Source organism: Anolis carolinensis, chromosome 2 (genome assembly GCF_035594765.1).
Source record: "Anolis carolinensis isolate JA03-04 chromosome 2, rAnoCar3.1.pri, whole genome shotgun sequence".
NCBI classification, from domain to species: domain Eukaryota; kingdom Metazoa; phylum Chordata; class Lepidosauria; order Squamata; family Dactyloidae; genus Anolis; species Anolis carolinensis.
Window position 1 is genome coordinate 184181115 of NC_085842.1, and position 20891 is coordinate 184202005.

The window sequence follows — 20891 nt, forward strand, 5'->3', positions numbered from 1 at the left end:
TCTGAGAACCACAGGTTGAGAGCCACTGGTTTAGACCCTCCCTTTGGCCCCATGTACACTGCCAAATAAAATTTAGGGTTACAGCCTGTGTTGGACGGAGTCGCACTTCCCCTGAAGACACAGGTCTGCAGTCTGGGTGTTCTCCTGGACTCATCGCTGAGCCTGGAACCCCAGGTCTCGGCGGTGGCCAGGGGAGCCTTCACACAACTCAGACTTGTGCGCCAGCTGCGCCCGTACCTTGGGAGGTCTGACTTGGCCACGGTGGTCCACACTCTGGTTACATCCCGTTTGGACTACTGCAACGCTCTCTACGTGGGGTTGCCTTTGAAGACGGCCTGGAAGCTCCAATTAGTACAACGGGCAGCAGCCAGATTAATAACTGGGGCGGCTTATAGGGAGCGCACCCCCCCCTCCCCCGGCTAAGCGAGCTCCACTGGCTGCCGATATGCTACTGAGCCCAATTCAAAGTGCTGGTTTTGACCTATGAAGCCCTAAATGGTTCTGGCCCAATCTACTTGTCCGAACGTATCTCTTCCTATGAGCCAGCAAGATCCTTAAGATCATCTGGAGAGGCCCTGCTCTCAGTCCCGCCTGCCTCGCAAACGCGGCTGGTGGGAACGAGGGACAGGGCCTTCTCAGTGGTGGCTCCCCGGCTGTGGAACACCCTCCCCAGAGAGATCAGACAAGTTCCAACTCTTTTGGGCTTTAGAAGAGCCCTAAAAACATGGCTATGTGCCCAGGCGTTTAACGAATAAACGAGAAAGATGACACAGACTGACCTATGGATAAGGCACAAGGTTTTCGGATGAACGGATTTGAGCACATATATTTTAAAATTTATATACTGTAATTTTATATTGTATTTAATTGTTTTAACTGATTTTATGTACTGTTGATTGATTTTGTATGGGCATCTAATTGTGCCGGTGTTGTGGGCCGCCCTGGGTCCCTTCGGGTGAGAAGGGCGGGATATAAATATTGGAAATAAATAAATAAATAAATAATTCAGAGTACCTGTTTGAACTGGATTATATGGCAGTGTAGACTCATATAACCAAGTTCAAAGCAGATTTGCTTTGATAAACTGAATTATATGGCAGTGTAGGAGGGGCCTAAGGCTGCTATAAATTAGAAATGACTTAAAGACATGCATGAAAAACCTCTAGCTGAGGTCCTTTCCACACAGCTGAATAAAATCCCACATTATCTACTTTGAACTGGAATATATGACAGTGTGGACTCAGATAACCCAGTTCAAAGCAGATATTGTGGGGTTTTCTGCCTTGATATCCTGGGTTATATGGCTGTGTGGAAGGGCCTCTAGCTGCCCCCTTGTAAAACTCAAGGCTTTACCTTCTCCTTCCAAACAGTCAAAACAAGGAGGGAATGGTGGCAAAGGATACGTCTACACTGTAGAATTAATGCAGTTTGACACCACATGAGTTGCCATGGCTTCATGCTATGGGATTTTGGGAGTTAATACTGCAGTGTAACTGTATCTATAAAGGACTTCGGGGGGGGGGGGGCTTCCCATAACAAGCTATGAGAGACCAGGCCTCGCTCACCTCCTCCTCCTCACCACTCCTTCCCCACCCTGGCTTCCACGCAAACAGGCCAGGCGACGTTTCCTGGAGTAGGCCTTTTCGGAGCCGCATTTTAAAAGCCGGCTGAGTGCGTGGGGAGGCGGAGGGAGGCCTCAGGGACCGCCCTGGGTTATTTCCAGGCGTCCACACAGCGCCCTCGGTCCTTGTCCCTCCCCTCCAAAGGGTTCCCCTCCCCACGCCCAGGGCTCGCAGGAGGACGGAAGGCGTCCATCTTGGCAGGGCCTTGTTTTGGAGATGGGAACTGCGAGGGAAAAGGCCGCGATTCCAGGAGCAGCAGTTCCTCTTCCTGGCCCCAGGGGGCGCTGTTCGGTCTCGAGGCTCTGCCTCACCCCATTTCGTCTTAAAGGGGCCGCGCTTGCACTCTAGTGCCAGGCTTCCTTGGTTGCATCTATGGCTGGGTCTATGGGATCTTCCACACTGCCCTTTATTCCAGGGCCCTTCCATACACAACTGTATAAAATCCACATTGAACTGGACTCAGGGCCCTTCCACACAGCCATATAACCCAGAATATTAAGGCAGAAAATCCCACAATATCTGCTTTGAACTGGGTGATCTGAGTACACACGGCCATATATATTCCAGTTCAAAGCAGATATTGTGGATTGTCTGCCTAGATATTCTGGGTTATATGGCTGTATGGAAGGGCCCTTCCACACAGATAAATAAAATCCCACAATATCTCATTTGAACTGGGATATATGGCAGTGTGGCCTCAGATAACCCAGTTCAAAGCAGATAATATGTGTTATTCGGCCTTGATAAAAGGTAAAGGTTTCCCCTGACGTTAAGTCCAGTCATGTCTGACTCTGGGGGTTGGTGCTCTAAGCTGAAGAGCCGGCGTTGTCCGTAGACACCTCCAAGGTCATGTGGCCGGCATGACTGCATGGAGCGCCCTTACCTTCCCGCCGGAGCAGTACCTATTGATCTACTTGCATTGGCACGTTTTCGAACTGCTAGGTTGGCAGGAGCTGGAGCTAACAGCAGCCGCTCCCGGAGTTTGAACCTGGGACCTTTCGGTCTGTAAGTTCAGCAGCTCAGCACTTTAACGCACTTCGCCACCGGGGCTCCTCGGCCTTGATATTCTGGATTATATGGCTGTGTGAAAGGGCCCCGAGTCTTCACTGCCAGATAAATAAGATTGAAGCAGATAATCTGGATTTTATACAGCTGTGTAGAAAGGCCGTAAACTGAATTCATTCTACAATACAGGGTGTTTGAAAAAGAACTCCCTATTTTTAATGTAAAACATTAAAACTAGGGAGTTCTTTTTCAAACAACCTGTATGGAAATGCAGTTCCAAACTGCATTACAGACCCATATACTATACAATAATAATACTTTATTTTTCTATCCTGCCTCCATCTGAGTCCCCTATGGGTGAGAAGGGTGGGATATAAGTATGTATTGTAATAAATAAATAAATAAATAAATAAATCTCCTCGAAGGGACTCGGGGCCAAGCCCAAAGAGCAAACAGTAAACAAATAAAATAAATATATAGACAACATCCTCAAACAGATAAAATAAACACATTAAAACCACAATAATGCAATATAGTACAATAATAAAACAATAAAATGATAAAATGTTAAAAGGCATTACATATATAAAATACATATATAAAATAACTTTACATGGATCAGTGTAAACCAGTGGTTCTCAACCTGTGGGTCCCCAGATGTTTTTGGCCTACAATTCCAGAAATCCCAGCCAGTTTGCCAGCTATTAGGAGTTAGAATTTCTGGGATATGAAGGCCAAAACATCTGGGGAGCCCAGGTTGAGAACCAATGGTGTAGACCTATGCCATTCCATCATGCAGTTAAATTACAATATAGGAATGCTGTTCCAAATTGCATTTTAGACCCATGTTATACACACACACACATTCCACATAATATATACATGATATGGTGATGTGTATGTGTGTGTGTGTGTGTGTGTATAAACAAGGGTCTATAATGCAGTTTGGAACTGCATTCCTATATTGTAGCATGAATGCACTTTGACCACACTTTAACCCCCATGAATCAATGCTATAGAATCCTGGGATTTGTAGTATGATGAGGCATCAGCACTTGTTGGCAGATGGCTAAAGATCTTATAAAACTCCCAGTATTCCATAGCTTTGAGACATGGCTATTTACATGATGTCAAAGTGTATTAATTCTGTAATCTTATTATTATTGTTGTTATTACATCTACTATGTAGAATATGCATGACTTGCCTTGGAGCAGTGACATTAGTAAACATTGGATTTGTGTGTTATGTACCTTCCAATTGCCTATGGATTAATGGCCACGCTATAAGCAAGGAATACTCAGGCCCAATCTATACTGCCATATAAAATCCTGATTATCTGCTTTGAACTGGATTATAAACTGATATAAGGAGCCCCGGTGGCGAAGTACGTTAAAGCACTGAGCTGGAGACCGAAAGGTCCCAGGTTCAATTCCCGGGAGCGGCATGAGCGGCCGCTGTTAGCTCCAGCTCCTGCCAACCTAGCAGTTCGAAAACGTGCCAATGCAAGTAGATCAATAGGTACCGTTCCGGCGGGAAGGTAAGGGCACGCCATGCAGTCATGCCGGCCACATGACCTTGGAGGTGTCTATGGACAACGCCGGTTCTTCGGCTTAGAAATGGAGATGAGCACCAACCCCCAGTCAGACATGACTGGACTTAACATCAGGGGAAAACTTTACCTTTTTTAAAACTGATATAATCCAGTTCAAAGCAGATACTGTGGATTGTCTGCTTTAATAATCTGGATTATATGGCAGGGCAGAAGGGGCCTCAGAGGTGGTTTTGCCAGTTCCTTCCTCTGGAAATATAACCTACATTCCTGGTATTTATTGGTGGTCTCCTATCTGAGTACTAACCAGGACTAACCATGCTTAGCTTCCACGCTCAGGCAGGATCAGGTAAAAATCGAGCACCCTTTAACCAAAATACTCCAAAATCTAAAATCGCCCACAAAGATATTTACACTTTTCCTTTTTGATGGTTCAGTATACACAAACTTTGTTTCATGCACATTATTATTAAATAAAATTATCACCAAGGTATGGGTACAAGGTGTACATGAGAAATACATGATTGTTGTGTACCTAAGGTAAATGTTTTCCCCTGACATTAAGTCCAGTCGTGTCCAACTCTGGGGGTTGGTGCTCATCTCCATTTCTAAGCCAAAGAGCCAGCGTTGTCCGTAGACACCTCCTAGGTCATGTGGCTGGCATGACTGCATGGAGCGCAGCTACCTTCCTGCCGGAGCGGTAGAATCATAGAATCATAGAATAGTAGAGTTGGACAAGACCTCATGGGCCATCCAGTCCAACCCCCCGCTAAGAAGCAGGAAATCGCATTCAAAGCACCCCCGACAGATGGCCATCCAGCCTCTGCTTAAAAGCCTCCAAAGAAGGAGCCTCCACCACAGTCCGGGGCAGAGAGTTCCACTGCCGAACAGCCCTCACAGTGAGGAAGTTCTGCCTGATGTTCAGGTGGAATCTCCTTTCCTGTAGTTTGAAGCCATTGTTCCGTGTCCTAGTCTGCAGGGCAGCAGAAAATAAGCTTGCTCCCTCCTCCCTATGACTTCCCCTCACGTATTTGTACATGGCTATCATGTCTCCTCTCAGCCTTCTCTTCTGCAGGCTAAAGATGCCCAGCTCTTTAAGCCTCTCCTCATAGGGCTTGTTCTCCAGACCCTTAATCATTTTAGTCGCCCTCCTCTGGATGCTTTCCAGCTTGTCAACATCTCCCTTCATCTGCGGTGCCCAAAATTGGACACAGTATTCCAGGTGTGGTCTGACCAAGGCAGAATAGAGGGGGAGCATGACTTCCCTGGATCTAGACGCTATTCCCCTATTGATGCAGGCCAAAATCCCATTGGCTTTTTTAGCTGCCGCATCACATTGTAGGCTCATGTTTAACTTGTTGTCCACGAGGACTCCAAGGTCTTTTTCGCACACACTGCTGTCAAGCCAGGCGTCCCCCATTCTGTATCTTTGATTTCCATTTTTTTCTGCCGAAGTGAAGTATCTTGCATTTGTCCCTGTTGAACTTCATTTTGTTAGTTTCGGCCCATCTCTCTAGTCTGTCAAGATCGTTTTGAATTCTGCTCCTGTCTTCTGGAGTGTTAGCTATCCCTCCCAGTTTGGTGTCATCTGCAAACTTGATGATTGTGCCTTCTAACCCTTCGTCTAAGTCGTTAATAAAGATGTTGAACAGAACCGGGCCCAGGACGGAACCCTGCGGCACTCCACTTGTCACTTCTTTCCATGATGAAGACGACGCATTGGTGAGCACCCTTTGGGTTCGTTCGCTTAGCCAATTACAGATCCACCTAACCGTAGTTTTGTCTAGCCCACATTTAACTAGTTTGTTTGCCAGAAGGTCGTGGGGGACTTTGTCGAAGGCCTTACTGAAATCCAGGTACGCTACATCCACAGCATTCCCTGTATCGACCCAACTCGTAACTCTATCGAAAAAAGAGATCAGATTAGTCTGGCATGACTTGTTTTTGGTAAATCTGTGTTGACTACTAGCAATGACCAACACGGATTTACCAAAAACAAGTCATGCCAGACTTATTTTTATTATTAATTTGTTAAGAATTTTTATTATTTTTATTATTAATTTGTTAAGAATTTCCAGGAGGCTTCTTAGCTTGCATGGGTAATGAAGTGCACAAAAAGCCATTGAAAGCTACAGATGCTCTTAGCTGGAAAGAAGGAAGCCCCACTGAACTCTCCAAGAGCAAAACAAAACCAAACAACCCTCCTTGACATTAACTGTGTTGGTTGGGGCTTCAAGGAGACAAAACACAACATTTACTAAGTCAATCCAGATGTCCTTCTGCACCTGCGGTTTTGACTTTTGTGAATCTAATTGTTCATGGATTTGATTAAAATGTGCTCTGTAGGAATTCAGGCTTCTCTAGGGTAACTGTAGCCAACCTGCTCTGGACATGTTGAAGAACCCAGATCAGTGGTTCTCAACCTTCCTAATGCCACGACCCCTTTATACAGTTCCTCATGTTGTAGTGACCCCCAACCATAAAATTATTTTCGTTGCGACTTCATAACTATATGAATTGTAATGTAAATATCTGATATATAGGATGTATTTTCATTCACTGGGCCAAATTTGCCAACAATACCCGATACACCCAAATTTGAATAATGATGAGGTTGGTGAATGATTGATTTTGTCATTTGGGAGTTATAGTTGCTGGGATTTATAGTTAACCTACAATCAAAGAGACGGAATTGAACCAAACTTGCCACACTCCCATGACCAACAGAAAATAATGGAAGAGTTTGGTGGGCACTGACCTTGAGTTTTGGAGTTGTAGTTCACCTATATCGAGAGAGCACTGTGGACTCAAACAATGATGGATCTGGGCCAAACTTATCATGAATACTCAATATGCCCAAATGTGAACATTGGTGGAGTTTGGGGAAAATAGACCTTGACATTGTTTTCTGATGGTCTTTGGCAACCCCTCTAACACCCCCCCTCGTGACCCCCCCCCCAGGGGTCCCAACCCTCTGGTTGAGAAACGCTGACCTAGAGGTTTTGAGAGATAACATCTCTCTATGATTCTGTGCTCAACTTCCATTGGAAGTCAACCAGAGAATAATGTAGGAAGACACAGAAATTCCTAGAGAGCTGTTCTTGAAGATAGAAAAGTAGCAATTTATTACTGTGTCCCTAACCTCAGCAAATATGGAGGCTTGGCACTTACTTCCAAGCAAGTATGTCAAGGAGTGGAGTCATGACATGCATATTAATTCAGAAATAATTCATCTTGTGTTGAATAAGACTTTTCTTAGCAAAGGATTTAGTCCCTTCAAAGAAATAATCTTTAATGACACATGTTCCTATATTCTCGTCTATTGTTTTATTCATCACACATATGACATTCTTTCAATGTGGTGGCATATCTTTTAGTAATATTTTAATCATTCTGATCGATTCCAGACTATCATGTTTCTGTATGCCTGAATCTGACAAAAATAATAAATGTGTATTTTTACCTTTCAAAAATAATAAATGCAGTGTGGTTTGTAAACCTTGCAAACTCTAGAACAAATGAGCTGTAACTCAAAGCAGAACAATTAGTTTAACTGAAGGCAAACTGACGAGAGTTCATTTTTGTAATTTCTGCCCAAACAACATGTTGGACTTTGAAAAACAAGTTAAGGAAGGGTAGGTAGGAAATGCTGACTGTGCAGACAGAAGACTCCAACAACACCAAGCTATGAACCTGAGCACAGCATGCCTTTCCGCTCAGCCCTCCATATTTGTTTGGGTTAAGGGCACAAGTCTCCTGGAAAGGTAAAAAACTGAAAATAAATTCATTTCTTTTATTTAAAAAACCTGGGAGAAGACCTCCCTAGGTCTTCCAGAATGACTCTATTGTTAAGTTACCCTGGAGGCTGAAGGATCTAGGAATGCCCACAGAGAACATTTTAATCAAATTAAAGAATAATCAAACCCACAGAAGTCAAAACCACAAACATGGAGGGACAACTGCCAATGGGTTATGAAGCATTCTCACATTCAGGCATTCAGCAGGACCACAAACCTGCTTCATTTGAGCAATGTGGTTGCCTCATTTTAACTTCAGATCATATTTAGATACTCACTCTCTCCTGCTAGGAAATGTTCTATATACTTGGCACCTAAGGGCACATCTATGGTGTAAAATCAACGCAATTTGACACCCTTTTAAATTGCATTAATTTTATACCGTAGTGCCAAACTACAAATCCCCCAATTCCATAGCACTGAGGCATGGCAGTTAAAGTAATGTCAAACTAGATACACCCTAGGATGACACCTTTCCTCTTCAGTCTTCCCTGCCTGTCTCCAATTTCTTTATCTCTTTTCTCATTTAATACTCAGCATTTTGTCATCGTTCACATCACAGCCCTATTCAGATTACCATCATCTTCTTGCAGCCTATTCTTGAGTCGACCTCAATCACCTGAGTATGTTATAAAAGGAAATGATAAGGATATAGCTACAGTGGGGAAAATGTAGACATTGTTCCTCTAATCAGAATCCTACTTTCTTTAATGAATTTTTCCTTCAGCCCTCTAATTTCTACCAAAGCTATCATTTTGCACACACACACACACACACACCCCAAATAACATCCATGTGCACAATACAAGTCATTGGTAGAGCTTTCCTAGGTTAGGAATACTCAGAGATTATTTAGCTAGTTTCTTCCTCTGAGATGTAGCCTAAATCACCAGGTATACTATCAAATAAATACATAGTGTATTAAGCTGTCACACTTCCAGGTGCTGTGACACTAAATTATTTTTAGGGTATGCTCCTTTTATTTTAAAGGAGAGGTGCAGCTGCAGCAGTTCCTAGACGACACAGCTGGACTGGATCCTTTCCAGTCTGGCTTCCGTGCGGGGCATGGGACAGAGACTGTATTGGTTTCCATCACGGATCATCTTTGATGCCAGTTTGACCAGGGCGGGTTGGTGCTGCTTGTGTTATTGGACCTCACTGCAGCATTTGACACAGTCGATCACAATCTTCTGACCCACCGCCTTGCCGTTGCTGGAGTCAAGGGGACAGCTTTAAATTGGCTAGCCTCCTTTCTTCACAACCGTGGACAGCGAGTGGAGAGGGGAGGCCAGGTCTCTGAGAGGTCCCCTCTACTTTGTGGGGTTCCTCAGGGGGTCATTCTCTCCCCTCTGTTGTTTAACATCTATATGCGACCACTTGCTCAGCTGGTCCGAGATTTCAATACGCTGACGGCACTCAGCTTGTGTTAAAGATGGAAGGCCAACCGGATTCTGTACCCAACAATTTTCATCACTGCCTCGAGGCCGTTATTGGATGGTTGTGTTCCAGTAGGTTGAGGGTGAATCCAGCAAAGACTGAGATCATATGGGTCGATCGGGCAGCGGAGATATCCAGTTGCCAACCCTGGATGGCGAAGCGCTACGCCCGTCTTCACTGGTAAAGAGTCTGGGAGTCCTCTTGGACCCTTCACTGACGATGGAGGCCCAGGTCTCGGCTGTTAGCAAAACGCCTTTTTTCATCTTCGGCAGGCTAGACGGCTAGCCCCCTATCTGTCTAGGGACGACCTAGCTATGGTGATCCAGGCTACGGTCATCTCAAGACTGGACTACTGTTAATGCCCTTTACATTGGCCTTCCTGTGTCAGTGATCCGGAAGCTCAAATTGGTGCAAAATTCAGCTGCCCGGCTCCTTGCAGGAGTCCCAATGAGATGCCTCAAAACACCAATCTTACTGCAGCTGCACTGGTTACCAATTGAGCACCAGATCACTTTCAAAGTGATGGTACTTACCTTTAAGGCCTTACATGGTCTAGGGCCGATGTACCTGAGGGACTGCCTCACCCCCTACAAACCCGAGATCCCTCAGTTCTGAGGACCAAGACCTGTTGGAAGTCCCCAGTTTTAACAACAACTAGACGCAGAGCCTTTTTAGTAGTGGCGCCATCTCTCTGGAACACTCTGCCACCTGAAGTTCGTGCCTTGCAGGACTTATCAGCCTTCCGCAGGGCATGTAAGACACACCTGTTTTGGCAGGCTTTTGATTTCTGTTATTGATGTTTTTAAAAGATGTTTTTAAGATGTTTTAAAGATGTTTTAAGATGTTTTAAAATGTTTTTAAATTGTTAGATTTTAGCCTGTTCTTGTAAGATGCCCCGAGCCCTAGGGGAGTGGTGCCATATAAGTTTGAACAATAAATAAATAAATAAAGGCAGGAGAAACTGAAGATCATCATCATCATCATCATTTAATTACTTATTAATCGCCCTCCATCCAAGATGCTCTAGGCGATTTACAAGATAAAATTGTAAAGGATAAAAATACATACATATAAATTGATAAAATTAACATAGATTAAAAGCTCTAGTAAAGAGCCAGGTCTTGAGTGCTAGGGTAAAAGGCCCCAACTCACGCATGGTTCTCATATAGGGCGGCAAGGCATTCCATAAGGCAGGGGCAGAAATAGAAAAAGCTCTGCATCTGGTCCTTTCCAAGTGCACTTCTCTAGGACCCGGTACATAAAGTAAGTCTCGTTGGGATGGTCGTTGCGACCTCCGATGATGGGAGAAGGAGAGACGGTCCCTAAGGTACGATGGGCCCTGGCCGTAAAGAGTTTTAAAGGTCAGAACTAGCATCTTATATAGACCACGGTAATCAGTTGGAAGCCAATGCAGATGCTGCAGCACTGGTGTTATGTGGGATTTCATGGGTGTTCTTGTGAGTAGCCTGGCTGCCGCATTCTGAACAATACGGAGCTTTCGGGTCGTGGACATCAGAAGGCCAACATACAGGGCGTTGCAATAGTCCAGCCTAGACGTGACAGTGGCATGGATGACTGTTGCCAGAGCCTCATCAGATAGATAGGGTGCCAGTTGCCTCGCTTGTCGAAGGTGGAAAAAGGCCTGTTTGCTGGCAGCAGCGACTTGAGCTTCCATTGTCAGCTGCGAATCCAAGACAACACCCAAGCTCTTAACGGTAGGCAAAGGAGATAGGGCAGCACCATCGAAGGTGGGTAGCAAGTGGGTCAGACCAGTCGAGCGGCCATGCCAGAGAATCTCAGTCTTCACCAGGTTCACCTTCAGTCTACTAGCACGTAGCCAGTTCGACAGAGCCTCCAGACATAAGGTGAAATTGTCTGGTATTGATGTTGCTCCAGGCTCCAAGCGCAGGAGTTTTGTGTCGTCCGCATATTGATAGCAGTCTAGGCCGAACCTCCGAGCCAAACTAGCAAGGGGTCTAACGTAGATGTTGAAGAGAAGAGGGGAGAGAATTGCACCTTGGGGTACCCCACATAGGAGGGGAGATCTGTCAGAGACTTGATCCATGTACTCCACGCATTGGCTCCGGTTTCGCAGAAATGAGTTGAACCAATTGAGGGCCTGACCGCAAACTCTGGACATGGCGAGACGGTGAATCATTAGGTCATAGTCAACGGTGTCAAACGCTGCGGTAAGGTCAAGAAGTACCAGAAGCGCTGATTCGCCGCTATCAGACTGGCGATGAAGTTCATCTGTAATGGCAACCAGGACTGTCTCCGTCCCATGACCAGGGCGGAAGCCTGACTGGAAAGGGTCCAGGCCGGCTGTATCATCCAGAAATTGTTGCAATTGTCCCAGTACAGCCCGCTCTATCATCTTACCTAAGAATGGAAGGTTAGAGATTGGACGATAATTGGCAATGGTCATGGGATCCAAGCTAGGCTTCTTTAGCAAGGGACGAACCCTTGCCTCTTTTAGATTGTCCGGGAAGACCCCTTGTTCAAGAGAGCCATTGATTATATTGCTCAACGGATCAAGTAGACCTTCCAGGCAGCTCTTCACCAACCAAGAGGGGCACGGATCAAGGGAACAGGTGGTTGGTTTTGCAACAGCCAGGATTCTAGAGACATCTTCCCTGTCAAGCGGAGTAAATCGGTCAAAGATGAGGTAATGACTGCTTGAGCCTTGAACCCATGACTCACAGATCCACACCCAGCTTTCAATATATGTTCTAATTCATACTTTCTCCTTTCTTCCCACACATCGATTAGTATTTATACATTATGGGACTTTGCAAGAGAAAGCCATACTGGAATAAGAACATGTGAGAGGATAGAAAGGTAATAGGTGCCTGACTCTCACAAACTAAATCTCTGTACTTGTTTGAATCAGTAAAGAGCTGTGTTAGAACCAAAGTTTGGAAATCTGGCTTTTAATTTTTAAGGGCTGTTTCCTAAATCCTTAGATTGCTAAATTAGTTTTCTAAAGTTCTGGTTAGAAATACTGTTGGAACTGAATATTTGATCCATTATATTCAGAACCTCTAAAATGTAAATCTTATAAGAAAGAGAGAGAGTTCAGAGAGATAGAGAGCTTCCTGAGAGCAGACGAAAAGGGTTTTATAACACTATATATGTAACAAAATTTGAAAGATTTTCTGTTCCTAGTTTGAAAGTGTTATTTCCTGTTGAATTGCACAGTACTTACTTTGAAAGTAGTTGTTCTACTACAGAAACTTCGTTTTTGTGGCTGCCACAAACTATGTTGAATTGATTAAGATTTTAGGAGATAGTCATTGAAAAACTATAACAAAATGTGCTGCAGGTTGTCCCGCAAAAACAAAGTTTTTGCAATTTGATAAACTTTTTCCTTGTTTTTATGATATAAGCAATTAAGAAATGACATTTATAACCTAGATACAGAAATTGTGTTACATTGTGTAATCAACAAGAAAAATCAAGTATGCAAAGGGAACTTGTTGAAGCACTTCTGAAATTGAGAGAAAGAAGTTGCCAACCTAAGCTTTCCTAGACTTTAATCTACTTCACTGGAGGCAAAGAACAGCAGAGAAGAATTCAGGTAGAAGCTAAGCTCAGCAGAATTTTTATTTTTAAAGCAGGGGTAAAAAGAAGTGAAAACTGCACTGTTGTCAGCAAAACAAAAGGAAACTGAGTCATGAAGCTCCTTCTTGCACCATGGCCACCCTCCTCAGCAACCCATCCACGCAGATAATGTTGTGGTTTTCAGCAAATGCAAACCACGGGGCTGGGAAAGCACCCGGAATTGGGACACACTGAGCTTTTGTGCCTCCGTTCTAGATCCCTGCTGAACTTGGCCTCTGAAATCCAGCATAAAATTAGGCCTCTGCTGTAGGGGAATTCCTCCTTTCCCCAAGGCCTCCCTTTTATCTCTCTGTTTCACCTGGACGTGGATTATAGCAAACCCCGGGACACCGACTGCAAACACAACTTTCACAGGGCCAATTAAAGACAGGCTTTTGGCATATGCTCAGAGGCACAGGCTCCTCTCTTGGTTTCAAGAGCACAACAGGGTTTTTGACGTTCTGGAGGCAAATTTAAACACAGATCAAAAGCCATTCTGCACATTATGGTATGCAAATTAAAGTGATATACTTCCAGATGTGATGGCACTAAATTGCACTCTAAGGATAAGAAAACATTACACTATGAGTTACAAATATCATTTCCTAATTGGTTCTATCATAACAACATGAAAAACGTGTATTAAACTGCAAAAACATCCTGCAGCACATTTGCTATCGTTTTTCAATGAATATCACACAGAGTCTCAACCAATTCAACATAGTTTGTGACAGCCACAAAAACGAAGTTTGTGGAGTATAGCAACTACTTTCAAAGTACAGTACCACACAATTCAACAGGAAAGAACACTTTCAAACCAGGAACATAATTTTTTTTGCAAATTTTGCTACATAGTGTTATTGGTGTGGTAGAAGCTTCTTCCTAAACCACCATTTATTAATTCCTTAACTTCTCCCTACATTTGGGGCAAAGAGAAAAGGAACCCCTTCCACAAATCCCTACTCCAGATCACTTCAAAGCAAAGTATGAGCAACCTGTGGACATTGGTCTACAGCAGTGGTTCCCAACCTTTGGGCCTCCAGGTGTTTTGGACTTCAGCTCCCACAATTCCTGACAGCTGGTAAACTGGCTGGGATTTCTGGGAGTTGAAGTCCAAAACACCTGGAGGACCAAAGGTTGGGAACCACTGGTCTACAGCTTCTACCATCTCTGACCATCAGCCACACTTGCTGGGGATGATAGTCATTAGAGTCCAAGTGCAGCAGGAGGGTCAAAGGCTTCTTGAGGACACAGACTTAGGCCCCTTCCACACAGCCAAATAAAATCCCACATTTTCTGCTTTGAACTGGAATATATGGCAGTGTGGACTCAGATAACCCAGTTCAAAGCAGATATTGTAGGATTTTCTACCTTGATATTCTGGGTTATATGCCTGTGTGGAAGAGCCCTAAAGGTGCGTTCACACTGTAGAATTAATGCAGTTTTGATACCACATTAACTGCCATGACTCAATGCTATAGACTCAAAGGAACTGTCGTTTTACAAAGTCTTCAACCTTCTCTTCCAAAGGATGCTGGTGCCTTGCCAAACTACAATTCCCAGGATCGCATGGCATCCAGCCACAACAGTGGAAGTGTGTCAAACTTCTACAAGTCATGGAAAGTCATGGAAGACTTATGCTGCCAACTTTATTCTCTCAGGTCCCTTCTACACTGCCATATAAAATCCAAATTAGCTGCTTTGAACTGGATTATATGGTAGTGTAGACTCAGATAATCCAGTTCAAATCAGATAATGTGGATTATCTGCTTTAATAATCTGGATTATATGGCAGTGCAGAGGGGGCCTCAAGTGTGCATCTGCACTGTCAAATCAATGCCGTGTGATGCTCTTCTATCCACCACGTTTCAATGCTGTGAGATTTGTGGTTTGTTGAGCACCTTTGGCAGAGAAGGCTGAAGACCTTGCAAAAATGACAACTCCCAGAATGTCATGGCTTTGAGCCATGGCAGTTCAAGGGCCCTTCAACACAGCCCTATATCCCAGAACATCAAGGCAGAAAATCCCACATTATCTGAGTGTGGACTCAGATAACCCAGTTCAACACAGATATTGTGAGATTTTCTGCCTTGATATTCTGGGATATGGGGCTGTGCGGAAGGGCCCCAACTGGCATCAACTTGAAACAATTCTGCAGTGTTGATACAACCCGAGGCACCTGAGAGTGATCCTTTCCCCTTGCCAACTAGAGCCTCCTTCTACACTGCCATATAATCCAGATTATCAAAAGAGATAATCCACATTGTTTTCTTTGAACGGAATTATATGAGTTTGTATGGATTGTCTACGGCAGTGTAGAAGGGACACCAAGTGGCATTAAACTGTGTTCTTTCTACAGTGTAGATCAGGCATGGGCAAACTTGGGCCCTACTTGCTGTTAGGAATTGTGGGAGTTGAAGTCCAAAATACCTGGAGGGCCCAAGTTTGCCCATGCCTGGTGTACTCCAACCATCACCCAAGTCAAAAAAGAAGCACAATCAAAGCCCTGACAGACTGTGCATAAAGAATCTGCGAACCTCACCTCCTCCAAGGTGAACTAAACCACCTAAACTGGGCTCTCCGGGCCAATGGATACTCCACCACAGACATCAGAAGAGCTGGAAGGCCAAGAACAAGCCATGAGAGTCAAGACAAAGATCCACCCAGAGGAAAAGTGTTCTTACCATACATACATCAAGGGAACCACTGACCACATAGGCAAACTGATGAAGAAGCACAACCTATAAACTATCTACAGACCCACAAAGAAAATCCAACAAATGCTACGGTCAGCGAAAGACAAGAGAGATCCTCTCTCCTCTGCAGGAGTCTACCCGACACCATGCAGCTGTGGGCAAGTCTACATAGGGACTACCAAATGTAGCGCCCAAACATGAGTCAAAGAACATGAAAGGCACTGCAAGACTCACTCAACCAGAGAAATCAGTCATAGCAGAGCACTTGATGAACCAACCTGGACACAGTATATTATTTGAGAACACAGAAATGCTTGACCACTCCAACAACTATCATGTCAGACTACACAGAGAAGCCATTGAAATCCACAAGCATGTGGACAACTTCAACAGAAAGGAGGAAACCATGAAAATGAACAAAATCTGGCTACCAGTACAGTAGAATCTCACTTATCCAACATAAACGGGCCAGCAGAACGTTGGATAAGCAAATATGTTGGATAATAAGGAGGCATTAAGGGAAAGCCTATTAAACATCAAATTAGATTATGATTTTACAAATTAAGCACCAAAACATCATGTTATACAACAAATTTGACAGAAAAAGTAGTTCAATACGCATTAATGTTATGTTGTAATTACTGTATTTACAAATTTAGCACCAAAATATCACGATACATTGAAAACATTGACTACAAAAATGCATTGGATAATCCAGACTGTTGGATAAGCGAGTGTTGGATAAGTGAGACTCTACTGTATTAAAAAACTCAAAAATCAGAACAGTAGATGGGAAGCAACACTCTGAGGGCAGAGGAGCCCCAAGGACGGCTAATGACTATGAACAAAGGATGCCCCCCAGGCAAGAGACAAACCTTTCCAATGCTAATTAGGGTGATTAATTGCAACATTAACGCTGGCTTCCAGCTGACAAAGGACTCTTGTCACACCCTGGACTCTCCACAGATATTTATTTGCCTAGTTTATCCATGCCTCACAACCTCTGAAGATGCCTGCCATAGATGTGGGTGAAACGTCAGGAGAGAATACTTCTGGAACACGGCCGCACAGCCGGAAAGACATACAATAACCCTGTGATCCCGGCCATGAAAGCTTTCGACAACACAACAACTTTATTCTTATATTCTGCTCCATCTCCCCGAAGAACTTGGGGCGGCTCACATGGGGGCTAAGCCCAGCAATACACAATAAAATATAATCATATAAATACAATTGAAAACTATAAACATAAAATCAGATCTTGCACGAGGAGTCACAAGTGCCCTGCCAATGCTGCTGGGGCTGCGGCCTGTCAATCAGACGCTTGCAGCAATCTACATGGAGGCTTTGGGGGGATCCTCTCCCTTTTCAAGCCTTGAGACCCCCATCTCTCGATGTACTCCCCCCCCCCAATAATAACAAACTCCCTGAAGTTCCAGATGTCCTTTACCTGAGCAGCTGGATGGCGTCCGTGGAGCGTGGGTCTTCCACTAAGACGAAGACAGTGGCGGGGGGCGGCTCGGGGTTGGGGGGCCTCTCGCTCGTCTCATGGGACATCATCCCCGAGAGCCCGCCCCCCCAAATTGGAGACCCCCCTTTCTTTCCCCCCTGGAATGCAATCTAGGTCTCTCTCTCAAACTCGTCGAGAGAGTGCGCTTCCAGATCCAAGCTTGATCCAAAGAGTGGAACAAACTGATCTCCAAGCGGTGCAAAGGACTCCGCTCCAGGCCGGTCTCCTCCCAAGGCTAGAGGAAAAACATCCAGCCGGGGGATTGCCTCATTTTCCGGCTCAAGGAGGGAAAGGAGGGGGGGATCTCTCTACTGGAAATGACGTCGGGCTAGGATCCACCCACTTGGGAGGGAGTTAAAGGGGAAAGTCTCTATTTCGAAAGAGCTTCGCCATGGAGATTGGGGCCCCTTCCACACAGCTGTAAACAATCCACATTGAACTGGATTATCTGGCAGTGTGGACCTGGGGCCCTTACAGCCATATAACCCACAATATCAGGCAAGAACATCCACAATATTTGCTTTGAACTGGATAATCTGAGTCCACGCTGCCATATAACCCAGATAATATGACCATATAGCCATACAGTAGAGTCTCACTTATCCAACACTCGCTTATCCAACGTTCTGGATTATCCAATGCATTTTTGTAGTCAATGTTTTCAATACATCGTGATATTTTGGTGCTAAATTCATAAATACAGTAATTACTACATAGCATTACTGCGTATTGAACTACTTTTTCTGTCAAATTTGTTGTATAACATGATGTTTTGGTGCTTAATTTGTAAAATCATAACCTAATTTGATGTTTAATAGGCTTTTCCTTAATCCCTCCTTATTATCCAACATATTCGATTATCCCCAAGATGGAATACAATCATCCTCGAATTATGAGGGATCACCTAAGTACCGTATATACTCGAGTATAAGCCGACCCGAATATAAGCCGAGGCACCTAATTTTACCAGAAAAAACTGGGAAAACGTTTTGACTTGAGTATAAGCCGAGGGTGGGAAATGCAGCAGCTACTGGTAAATTTCAAAAATAAAATTACTTTAATTACTTTAATTGAGGCATCAGTGGGTTAAATGTTTTGAATATTTACTGTATTTCAAAGAAAAACAGTAAACTAACTCTATAAGTGGAAAAGCAACAATAACTTTATAATAATAATCATCATCGACAACAACAGCTTCATTTGTACCCTGCCCTATCTCTCTCCCCTGGGGACTCAGGCCAGCTTCCAACATAGTAACAGGCAAACATATAATGCCTACATAAACAATGCAGAGCTAGATATAGATCTATAATTATATATACTAATTTCACATGTGTATTTCCCCCTGAAACCTTTGCAAATCCTCTCTCTATGTGCATTTTCCTCCTGCAATATTTCCAAGCCCGATTTATCAATGTTTATATCTATCTAGACATCTGTGTGTGTGTGCACGCGCTTTTTCCCTCTGCACTTGCAAACATGTGAGGGTAAAAGTCATATAAAATTCATATATAAAATTAATGTATACATATAGGAACAGATATACAGGTACATGGAAATCTCTAGTTATCTATATTTACATAGGATTTGCAAAGACCTGTAAACATATGAGGGGAAAAATCATATATTAATGTATTTGTAGGGGGAACATCTATATAAATATTTAGAAGCTTTGGGGCATGCATTTACCCAAGGAAGAAATGCAAGCAAAGCCCCCCTAAGAGTTGTCCTCTTTTCTCCTGCCCTTTCCCACCTCTTTTCTTTCTCCCTTTTTCAAACTCTAAAAGTAGCCAGAAAAGGCCCTTTAAAACTTCTCTCACCCTCCCAAAAAAGCCCACCTCATTTTTGTTTCCTTAGGAATAAAAAGAAATACACGCCTTCTGTTGCTCTCTTTTCCCTCCTTCCCTCCCTTTGGACTCAAATGTTCTTGCAATAGTAGTAGTAGTAGCAGAAGTAGTAGTAGTAGTAATAATAATAATAATAATAATAATAATAATAGCAATGAATTGTGCAAATTTGCAAGAATATTTTTTTTCTTCTCCTTCTGCCCATGCAATCTGGCTTACAAGGGTTTCTCTCACACTCTCCTTTCGCTTTTGAAAACATTAGCTTCTTCTCTGTCTCTCTCTCAAAAAAATATAAGATAACCAGTCTGGGAGGAGAGGCAGAGGAGGGAGGTTTTGGAAAAGAAAACATACTGTGGCCTCCAGGCTCAACTGCTGGCTTCACCTTGACCCGAATATAAGCCAGGGGAGACTTTTTCAGATCATAAATAAGGGCTGAAAAACTCGGCTTATCTTCGAGTATATACGGTAAGTAATAACCCAGTTCAAAACAGATAACGTGGGACTCTTGGACCGCAACTAGAGGTAAATTTCAGGCAAAAATGAGCATGATGAAAAACAAAGATGGCAAGGACATAACAGAAGCTGAAGAGATCAAGAGAAGGTGGCGAGACTATACAGAAGACCTGTGTAGGAAAGATAATAATATCGAGGACAGCTTTGACGGTGTGGTGAGTGAATTAGAACCAGACATTGTGAGGAGTGAGGTTGAATGGGCCTTAAGAAGCATTGCTAATAACAAGATAGCAGGAGATGACGGGATCTCAGCTGTTAAAAATTTTGAAAGATGATGCTGTCAAGGTGATCCATGCCATATGCCAGCAAATATGGACAACATATGCCATCAGACAGGAAAAAAGCAATTTATATCCCCATACCAAAAAAGAGAAATGCGAAAGAATGATCAAACTTTCATACAGTGGCACTTATTTCACATGCCAGTAAGGTAATGCTCAAGATCCTGTAAGGCAGACTCCAGCAATACATGGAGCGAGAGTTGCCAGATGTCCAAGCTGAGTTTAGAAAAGGCAGAGGAACGAGAGACCAAATTGCCAATATCCGCTGGATAATGGAGGAAGCCAGGGAGTTTCAGAAAAATATCTATTTCTGTTTTATTGACTTATCTAAAGCCTTGGACTGTGTGGATCATAATAAATTGTGGCGAGTTCTTGGTGGTATGAGGATACCAAGTCACCTTGTCTGTCTCCTGAGGAATCTGTATAACGACCAAGTAGCCACAGTAAGAACAGAGCACGGAACAACAGACTGGTTCAACATTGGGAAAGGAATATGGCAGGGCTGTATCCTTTCACCTTTCCTATTCAACTTGTACGCAGAACACATCATGCAATATGCGGTACTTGATGAATCCAAGGCTGGAGTTAAAATTGCTGGAAGAAACATTAACAACCTCAGATATGCAGATTATACTACTTTGATGACTGAAAGTGAGGAGACGACGAGCCTTATCACCAAGGTGAAAGAAGAAAGTGCAAAAGCTGGGTTGCAGTTCTTGGTTGGAGAGCAATGGCCAATCTCAAGAAAATAGTGAAGAGTACAGACATCACACTGGCAACAAAGGTCTGCATAGTTAAAGCAACATTATTCCCCACCATAACTTATGGATGTGAGAGCTGGACTATAAAGAAGGCTGAGAGAAGGAAGATAGTGGTGTTTGAACTGTGGTGTTGGAGGAAAATTCTGAGAGTGCCTTGGACCGCAAGAAGATCCAACCAGTCCATACTCCAGGAAATAATGCCCAGCTGCTCACTGGTGGGAAGGATATTAGAGGCAAAGATGAAGTATTTTGGCCACATAATGAGAAGGTAG

At 43.8% G+C, this 20891-nt stretch overlaps 1 protein-coding gene across 1 annotated transcript in view; it reads right to left on the reverse strand.

The window, feature by feature from the left end:
• The window catches only part of tfe3 (transcription factor binding to IGHM enhancer 3), a 57119-nt gene extending 39604 nt beyond the window's left edge, over positions 1-17515 (reverse strand). Inside the window, exon 1 of the mRNA XM_008118379.3 lies at positions 17158-17515. Within this exon, the coding sequence (XP_008116586.1) occupies positions 17158-17267 (110 nt within the window). The 5' untranslated portion in view covers positions 17268-17515. The remainder of the gene's footprint in view (positions 1-17157) is intronic.
• Between the last annotated feature and the right edge of the window lie 3376 nt (positions 17516-20891).